The sequence below is a fragment of the Dermacentor variabilis genome, chromosome 2 (genome assembly GCF_050947875.1).
Source record: "Dermacentor variabilis isolate Ectoservices chromosome 2, ASM5094787v1, whole genome shotgun sequence".
Classification (NCBI taxonomy): domain Eukaryota; kingdom Metazoa; phylum Arthropoda; class Arachnida; order Ixodida; family Ixodidae; genus Dermacentor; species Dermacentor variabilis.
Genome location: NC_134569.1, coordinates 196,708,869 through 196,718,391, shown reverse-complemented (window position 1 = coordinate 196,718,391; position 9,523 = coordinate 196,708,869). Strand labels below are relative to the sequence as shown.

The following is a 9,523-nucleotide window of genomic DNA, read 5'->3' as shown; positions in this document are numbered from 1 at the left end:
TCAGCCATGCTCCTAACACTTTGACTATGCAAGTTAAGTTCAATGCTGTTATTGAACATTCTTTATTTAGTGTTTTGGTGAGCCGTTTTGCAGCGTTAGCTAAGTAACGGGGCAGCGTCAGACATTTCTTAAAGCATTTAGGCAGAAAAATGCGAGAACGAATAGGTCTTGCACGTACATATTTTCTGTAACAAGAGCGTAATGCAGCTTCACAAAGAAAATACAATGCGGTCTGCGAAAGGCGCACGAAATGTCCCTAATGTCAGCTACACCCGGTACAGGCCCCGGTCCTCCTCGCCCTTGTGACTTTCGTGAGAGCGGGTAACGTGTTTGGTGGCGGTCGGCAGTATGGTTTCCAAGGTGCCGGGTTCCAAGGACCACTGTTCGCTGCGGCTGCTACGCCTGGCTTCTCCGCTGCTGGTGCCTCCTACGTATGCATTACATTTTTGTTACGAGGCCCTTGCTGCCCATATTTTCCTTGGAAATTGTTTTTACTCAGACATCAAGCAACAGTGTAGTAATATTTTTTTACGATACTACTGGCATGAGTTTCCTCTCTTTAGATATAGTATCACTTGCGCGGAGGTTTGACAACATCAACAATGAACTAGAAGCAGAGCAGAAATAGTGTTACTTACTTAGGTAATTCTATTGCATTGTTGTGAGATACTTTTTAGAGAACAGAAGCGCGAGCTTAATGAGCAAAAAATAATTTACCTTGCCGGCGTTTCCCACGTGGCACGTAGAACCATCGCTTACAGATGGCTCCGTGGTTCCCATTCCGTGGCAAAAACAAAAAAAAAGGTCTTTAAATAACACATCTACAGGGCGTCACAGACGATAGGAAAGTATTTCGTTTGCTCTGTCCACATTTGTGGAGTTCCATATTATAGTGAAAATAATGTACAGTTGTTTTGAACAAGTACCATATAGCAATGACTCTCACCAAGAAAAACGGAAGAAAGCATAAACATGAAACCTTATTCCACATTTTAAAGGCTGTAAGATAATCGGTCTTTCTTTCTCATAATTAGCATAGGAAATTATGTCTATCTATTGTGTTCTTCTTTCAATTCTATCAGCCTCCCCAGCCGTACAGCTTCGGCTACGACACCACCGACGAGTTCGGCACCCAGCTTTTTCACAAGGAACAAGGCGATGCCAGCAATGCGAAGACTGGTGCCTACGGCTATCGGGATGCCAACGGCCTCTTCCGCACCGTGAAGTACGTCGCCGATGCCAATGGATTCCGTGCTACTGTCGATACCAATGAGCCTGGCACTGCTCCGGGTTCCAGCGCAGATGCTGTGTTCAACGCTAATCCTGTTGCCGCACCTGCAGGAGCAGGCGGTCGCTACGCGGGAGCCGGAGGTCCCTGGGCTGGCTAGTCACCTAATCTGTTCTGTATCTTTGCGTTTTCTGCAGCCTAGAAAACGGCATTTTTGTGCACAAAACATGAAACCATGCGAAATAAACAATTCAAGCCTATATAATGCCCCTTAATAATTTCGGCTAAACATTTGCGAAAGTTGTTAAAGAGATCTCTTGCACCACCAGGGGGTGGGGGGGGGGGCATTCCAGGATTTGCAATAGGCCGGTCTGTTAGTTCGTCACTCGTCGTAGTTTCCCAGAACGAACGCTTTCATACTATAAAATTACGCAGAACCTGTCTTTCGTCGGTAATTCCTTCAGCCTTGAATCGATATAGCGACACAACCTATTGCCACAGCTGGAACGCGTTATCAATCATGCGTGTACTCCAACGGGACTCCTCTTTCCCGCTTGGGATGAATCGGTGGATGGATGCTATAAGCGCGCCCTCTGAAACGGGGTGGTTAATCGATCAACCAAGCTTTCCTTCTTGTTTTGCTTAAAGTCCTACCTACCTTAAAATACCACGAAAATAATTCCCAGCTTGAAACTTTCTGAACCACTATTGCGAAGCTTGCCTTTGCAAGCATCCGTTGTTTGTGGTCTCCCTACTTTTCTGCCACCAAACCTCCTGTCGCCCTTTACGTGTTGGTTCTCTCATGGTTCAAATGGTTCAAATATCAAATGGTTCCTCCATTTGATATTTTATCTGCCTATTACTCAATTTCATTTACTCTTTCACGTTTTTACGTTTATATCAACTACACGACCCATTTTTCCATGTACACCGGCCCCGCTCGCTTTTGCTCATGTCACTCTACTATTTGTTAATCAGGTTCCGCCCCCCCCACCCCGCTGGTTTTTGTCTGTTTTTGTTGTATTTTCTTTAAACACCCTCACCGACAAACTTCAAAGTCCCAGACGCCAGGATACCTTTATCGGCGCCTACATTCTCGACACCTACGTTGAGCTACTGGGGCTGACGTCCCATGAAAGACCATGCCGCTTACTTCCAGCTACCCCATGCATTGCACCCCAGACTCCTTGCCGCCATTTTAACTCCTTCAATATTACCCGACGTATTGCTACTACGCAACTCAAGTCGTTCTTTCAAATGATGTATTTTTGGGTCTTGTTTTTACTCGCGCACTGACCGCCTGACCAGCTCTTTTAATGCCACAAAAACATGCCGCCAACCACACCCCTGAATCTTCCGAACCTCTCACTTCCCCCACAACCCTCGTGCCTTTCTTTTTCTTATTCTTTTATTCCCCTCTAGGTTTCCTTTATACAATTTTCTTTCTTTTTTTTTCTCTCCCGGCCTTCCCACTTTCGTTCTTGTCCCCTCGTCTTAGAAAGCACGCTTACAGACGCTCATTCTGACTGTGCTCGGCGCCTGCAAGGTTCCAGCGTGTCATGGATACGGTATTAGCAGAATTGAAGTGGCAGACCTGTCTTGTTTACTTGGATGACGTAGTCGTCTTCGCCGTAAATTTTGACGATCACCTTAGGCGGCTTACGACAGTAATAGAGGCCATCAAGTCATCAGGGCTCACTCTGAAGCCAGAAAAGTGCCGCTTCGCTTACGATGAGCTTCTGTTCCTGGGCCACGTCATCAGCAAGTCTGTAGTCCGCCCCGATCCGCACAAGACAGCTGCCATCGGAAAGTTCCCGCAGCCCATCGACAAGAAGGCAGTGCGTAGATTTCTTGGCATGTGTGCCTACTACAGGCGATTTGTCAAGGACATTTCACGCATCTCTGAGCCGCTGATACAACTAAATAAATGTGACGTCGAGTTCAAGTGGGAAACGCCACAGGCCGACGCATTTTAAGAACTCAAACGACGCTTGCAGTCGCCGCCCGTACTTGGGCACTTCGACGAGCACGCCGATACCGAAAACCAGACTGACGCCAGTAGCCTAGGCCTTGGTGCCGTCCTAGTCCAGAGAAAAGATGGACATGAAGACGTGATAGCTTACGCTAGCCGGTCGTTGTCAAAAGCGGAAGGCAATTATTCTACAACCGAAAAGGAATGCCTCGCCATCGTTTGGGCTACAGCAAAATTCCGCCCTTACCTATATGGGAGGCCATTCAAAGTGGTCAGCGACCGCCACGCGTTGTGTTGGCTAGCTAACTTAAAGGGCCCTTCAGGGCGGCTCGCGCGGTGGAGCCTCAGATTACAATAATACGACATCACTGTACCCTACAAGTCCGGGCGAAAACACTTAGATGCCGATTGCCTATCACGCGCCTCTATTGACCAGCCGCCGCAAGATGACGAGGATGACGACGCCTTCCTTGGAGTAATAAGGGCGGAAGACTTCGCTCAACAGCAACGAGCAGACCCGGAGCTAAAAGGCCTCGTCGATTATTTGGAAGGGCACACCGAAGTTCTCCCTACGGCATTTAAGCGCAGATTGTCTTTGTTCACGCTTCAAAACTACCTACTCGTGAAGAAGAACTTCTCATCAGTCCGCGCTAACTACCTTCTTGTTGTGCCATCGGCGCTGCGTCCACAAGTACTGCACGCCCTACATGACGATCCGACCGCTGGGCACCTGGGTTTCTCCCGGACCCTATCGAGGATACAAGAAAGGTATTACTGGCCGCGCCTAACCGCCGATGTCGCCCGTTACGTCAAGACATGTCGAGACTGTCAGCGACGCAAGACACCACCGACAAGGCCAGCGGGATTACTACAGCCGATCAAGCCTCCTTACCGACCTTTTCAGCAGATCGGGATGGGCTTGCTGGGACCGTTTTCCACATCAACGTCCGGAAATAAATGGATCGTCAGGGCGACGGACTATCTTACCCGCTTCGCTGAAACTAAAGCTCTACCGAAAGGCAGCGCAGCCGAAGTGGCGAAATTTTTCGTCGTGAACATTCTGCTGCGACATGGTGCCCAAAAGTCCTCATCACCGACAGAGGAACAGCGTTTACAGCAGAGCTCACCCAAGCCATTCTGCAGCACAGCCATACAAGCCACAGGAGGACAACGGCCTACCACCCACAGACGAATGTTCTTACGGAGCGGCTGAATAAGACCCTCGCCGACATGCTAGCAATGTACGTCGACGTCGAACACAAGACCTGGGATGCCGTTCTGCCGTACGTAACAGTCGCTTACAACACGGCGGTGCAAGAAATTACACAGATCACGCCGTTCAAGCTAGTATATGGCAAGAACTCGACGACGACGCTAGACACTATGCTGCCGCACGTCACTGACGAGGAGAATCTTGACGTTGCTACATATCTCTAGCGCGCCGAAGAAGCCCGACAGCTCGCCCGCCTGCGGATCAAGAACCAACAGAGGACCGACAGCCGACGCTACAACCTCCGACGCCGCTTCGTCAAGTACCAGCCCGGCAACCGTGTTTGGCTATGGACCCCGATACGCCGACGAGGACTCAGTGAGAAGCTACCGCGACGCCATTTCGGGCCCTACAAGGTCATCCGACGTATTGGCGCACTGGACTATGAGGTCGTCCCAGATGGCATTTCGCATTCACAGCGGCGGCGCGCACGATCTGATGTGGTCCACGTGGTGCGTCTTAAACCCTTTTACGGACGCTGACGAACTTCTTATTTTGTTGTTTTCGTTGCTACGAGTGCTTTTCTTCATTACTTTCTTTTGTTCGCAGCATCGGGTTGATGCTTTTTAAGAGGAAGGTATTGACCCGTGTACTTATCTTTATCGGGCGACCACGTCTCGCCTCCTAACAAATGTTATCGCACAGTGAGGGACGCGCCCGCATGTATCCGAAGTTTCTGGAAAGTTATTGATGCTTCTATCCGCTGTCTGTTGTCGCCAAACCTTGTGTTATCTGATTTCATCGCCTGACGCTAATGGTGTAGAACTTTGTTAAAGGCACGCAGGTCCCAAGGATTAGTCTGGAACATTCGACGACTAGTGTATAAAGGTGGAGGCGCTTTTTCGACGATCGCCGACTGTGTTCGCCGCTGTCGTCATTCTTTGAGTGCAGCCTGTTTTTGAGGGCACAAGTTCGCCCAATAAAACGCTAGTTTCGTCTTTCGCAGTTGTGCTGCTTTCTTCACCGTCATTACCACGTGACAATATACATACGACTCACGTGAGTTATCTTTGGCTGCTTAAGGAAAGTGCCAATTGTTAGCATGAGATTTGCAATGTATGACAGATCATCGTATATGTTGATCGAGACAAGCTTTAGAAGAATGGATTTCTGAGCATCGCACTCGTGACATGTGTTCTTAACGTTGTTGATGAGTATATTTCTCGCGCATTAGTCGATGTGCGTGTAATGAAGTTTCCCGGAGAAACAGTGCATTTGAGTAATGCAGTGTGGGTCCCTTGATTATGTTCACATAAACTGCGAACATCAATGAAATGCTTAGGTATTAATATTGCGCACTTCCTGTCTGCGCACTATTTCCTTATTGAAGTAACACTCTGAACATTATCAAAAGTTCGCTTTCAATTAGTTCAATTAATAATTTCCTTTCATACTTTGCTTATATGGCTCCGAATTTCGGTAATTAAAATTCCTATTTCATCCAATTCGATTACGCATGCTCAAGTTACTGGCCCAACGCGTTCTGGGTTGTGGAGGTTTGTGTTTACAGGTATACCCTCATGAGAGACTCCGCAATATGCACTGCTGTCCCAAGCAATGTACACATGTACAAAGCACTTACTTGAGATGGCACTGCACGTCGAAAGAATATAGCTTGACGCAATAAATCACACCACACCCGATAGCGTTTCTTACGTTCTTCCTTGGTCCCCTGCAGCGCTATAGCACCACTTCCAAACCTTCATATCCAAATAATAAAGCTAAGCCTTCTTTTTTATAGAGGTTGACCTTGAAAATTCAGCTCCGAGAAAGTGAAAGTATCATATTGACACGTGTAGCTGTTTATCTTTATCGGGCGAGCACGTTTCACCGCCTAACAAATGGCATCGCACAGCGCAGGGGGCGCCTGCGCTGTGCGCTGTGCGCCTGCGCTGTTCCAGAAGTTTCTAGAATGTTATCCGTGGTTCTATCTTACCGAACCTTCTGTAATCTGATTGCATGTACTGGCGACACGAATAGTGTAGGAATTTGTGGAAGACGCGTGGGTCCAAGGTATCACTTTGGAACATTCGACGACTGATGTATCAAAGCCGACGCGCTTGACACGCTGATCAGATTTCGATGACCGTCGATCATGTTGGCCGCTATTGCTGTCCTTTGAGTGTAACTTGCTTTTGTAGGCGCAAGTTCGCCTAGAAAAACGCTAGTTTCGCCATTCACCGCGTAGCTGTCTTCAAAGTCACTACTACGTGAGAATGATAATTGCCAATGCGTCGTTAGTGCAAGGTAAGGGTATCGTGCTCGTTTGGCCAGTGCAGTGAAATACCGTGCGAAGGTGTGACACCCGAGGTCGTGCCCTCGCAATTATACGAACGCAACTTTTCCAGCAGTTTCAAGTTCGGAGTCGTACTCGACCACTTTCAGAAAGGCGCCCGTTTAGCCGCGGGGCCTTCCAAGCTCTTCAGTCGTGTCATCGCGCATACTCTAAGCGAAAGTGACACGCCCCCCCCCCCCCCCCCCCCCTATGAAATTGCAATGAATGTGTTTGCGAGCTTTCTCTAACTCCCTGCGCTTAATGAGTATCTTTCTCTCAGAATGATGCGCATTTTTACTCGTTTCGTAAGGCGTTACAGGAAACCACCACGACGACAAATCGTAATCTCGAAAAGGAACGCGGCAAGGCGATTACGGCGACTTGACGGTGGTTTACTGAGAATAACGACGTCGATGACATCCCCGCAACACAATGACAATAACGACGGCGATGAAGAACAACGAAGAATGCAACATGGCATGCAGTATAGACGCTACAATGTTATAACGCTGGCAAATGATAATCACGATGTGTGAGATGATGACGGCATGACGATGATTACTACGATCAATCATGTTGACGAAAATGAACACCTTGTGGGCATGACGCCGAAGAGATCACGAGGAAATCAAGGGTATGAGGAAACATAATATTTATCATACAATTGAAGCCTGGGTAAAAGCAATTGGAAAGATTTATTAGGCACACATCGTCACTTGAACGCAACGCATATGATTGACTACAGAAATTCACGGACTAGTCGCTCTCGTTGACCCCGTAGTACCTGTAAAATGCTGTGTAGTCTTAACAGTTTGTAGAGATCCCATATTGCGAAGTAATGCCGATTCTTGCGTCTACCGCTGCGTGAGTAGTCACTTGATCACGCTTCCTTCATTTGAACAACTAGTAATTATTAGTGATTTCTTTATTGCGACACTTAGTCGTTTCATTGACGACATTGGTCAGCAGAAGGAGCCTCTATGCTGTTCTTTTGGGTATACGCCTGCTGCTGCCACAGTGCGTCATCCATAAGAAGTACTTATTCGTGTCCTGCAAAGTTGGCGTATATAGTTATGCACGTATACTATTAACAGTCGCGAGCAAGCCGGCACGCACACACACACATATTTTGGCACCGTATGGCCAATGCTCTTCCTAAGCAGACAAATTGAGTCAGTACCCGACAACATTTATAACTGCGGAAGATACAAAACGGCCTGTTTTATTTGCGTACGCTTTCACTTCGCATCTACAATATTTGTTGATAAGTTATATGTATGCACTCTAAAAACTAGGGAGGGTATCGCAGGAGTGAAGCGGCCGATTTACTCTTCAAAGCGTTGTTTCACTCTCGCGAAATGTCGAGGGGAGTGGAATGCATTGTTCCCTCCATCACCAAGGAGAAAATGAAATGTGCTTTTCACTCTTCCCGTCTGAGAGAGAGTAGAACGCCCGTTCTAATCCTGCGGCTATAGAGAACAAAACGTAGCGTAATCTTCTTCAACTACAAGAGGCTGGCCCCGAACATGGCGCTGTATCACTGAAGCACGCTTAGCAAAGAACACACCGTTTTGCTTCTAAGAGATCAGGCAGCCACAGTTCTAAAGAACGCGGAGCGTGCGCTCTGCTTTTGCACTCCGAGTTGCTCAACATCGCGGAACAGCACAGCACCGGAGAAAGGTGATCTGTCCAGCGGGCAGCAACGAAGGCCATCCAAGGGAGATCGTGTGTCAGCCATCTCGCGTCGCCGCGAAAACACGACAGTCGTTCATCATTCATTGGATATAACAAGAAATCCTCCCCGGTAAGTGAATTATAATATAGGCGCACATTCTGCGTATATTACATGCTATCGCCAGAAAGTCGACACGGCGCTTAGCCAACGCGATTGACAACGCCCTAGGCAAGTGCGCGGTGTCGCTCGATGTCAATCGAAAAAGCCAGTCGTCGCGATAACTGCATGTGATTTTGTCACTTGCCGCTATCCGTAAGAGCTTTGAAAATCGCAAACCCTGCCAGAACCATGGCATGTTCAATAAGACGGGAGGCGAGAGGACGCTTAAAATGGTTTCTTCACCAGCCCATGATTCCGAGCCTATGCAGTTCGTGCTTAGCGTGCGTTTTGTGTGTTTGAATTTGTTCAGTTTGGTAGTCTACTGTGTACGAATCGCCCTTAAAATAGGGAGTCACATAACAGAAGGGGTAATTTTGCTCGGGCTTGCTTTCGTTATAAATAAGCCGCGCGTTTGACGGTGTCTCGCCCATGGGTAATCTGCGACCACTGAAGTTACGGGCAGCGCCAGTGCTAGTTGGAAACTTTGCCGCAGGTATTCATCTGCATGCAGCAAGAGGTCAGTTGGGTGCGTTATCCTGAACTTACTGAAAACGCATGAGGGATCCATGTTTTATGCTGAATAAAGTATTGAACCCATGTAAGCGGTCACGCGCGCGACAGCGTCCACTCGTCGCATACAAATCGTACTTCATGCGAGCGACGATTTTGAGGGACCTCTCCCCGATGTTGCCGGTATGAGGGCTGCAAACGCGCGTCAAAACTAGCGTGACGCGTGCTTTAGTAATTTAAGTTGATGTATTCTACTGTAAAAAGTAGCCTAAAATATTTCCGAAGGGCTTCCAGTAGGTACTTATCCTTGCACGTATAAAAATTCAATCGTTTGCTTGTTCCGCGAAGAATCCGTAGTATTTGAACGTACATCCACTTCCTGCTTCGCATACAGTTCCTGCTTCGCGCTATTGGCTAGTCGCTTATAGCACTTC

At 47.9% G+C, this 9,523-nt stretch overlaps 1 protein-coding gene across 1 annotated transcript; it reads left to right on the top strand.

Annotated features, from left to right (window-relative positions):
- Positions 1 to 348: 348 nt before the first annotated feature.
- Positions 349 to 1,429, top strand: LOC142570621 (cuticle protein 10.9-like). The gene is made up of 2 exons (XM_075678987.1): positions 349 to 420; positions 1,083 to 1,429. Exons 1-2 carry the CDS (start codon positions 349 to 351, stop codon positions 1,386 to 1,388), a joined length of 378 nt encoding a protein of 125 aa, XP_075535102.1. The 3' UTR covers positions 1,389 to 1,429.
- The last annotated feature ends 8,094 nt before the right edge of the window (positions 1,430 to 9,523 follow it).

Excerpts from the sequence above, each read along its gene's own strand:
- LOC142570621 (XM_075678987.1), top strand. The coding sequence starts at position 349 with ATGGTTTCCAAGGTGCCGGGTTCCAAGGACCACTGTTCGCTGCGGCTG. Across the intron at positions 421-1,082 it reads GCCTGGCTTCTCCGCTGCTG|CCTCCCCAGCCGTACAGCTT; the intron begins GTGCCTCCTACG and ends CAATTCTATCAG.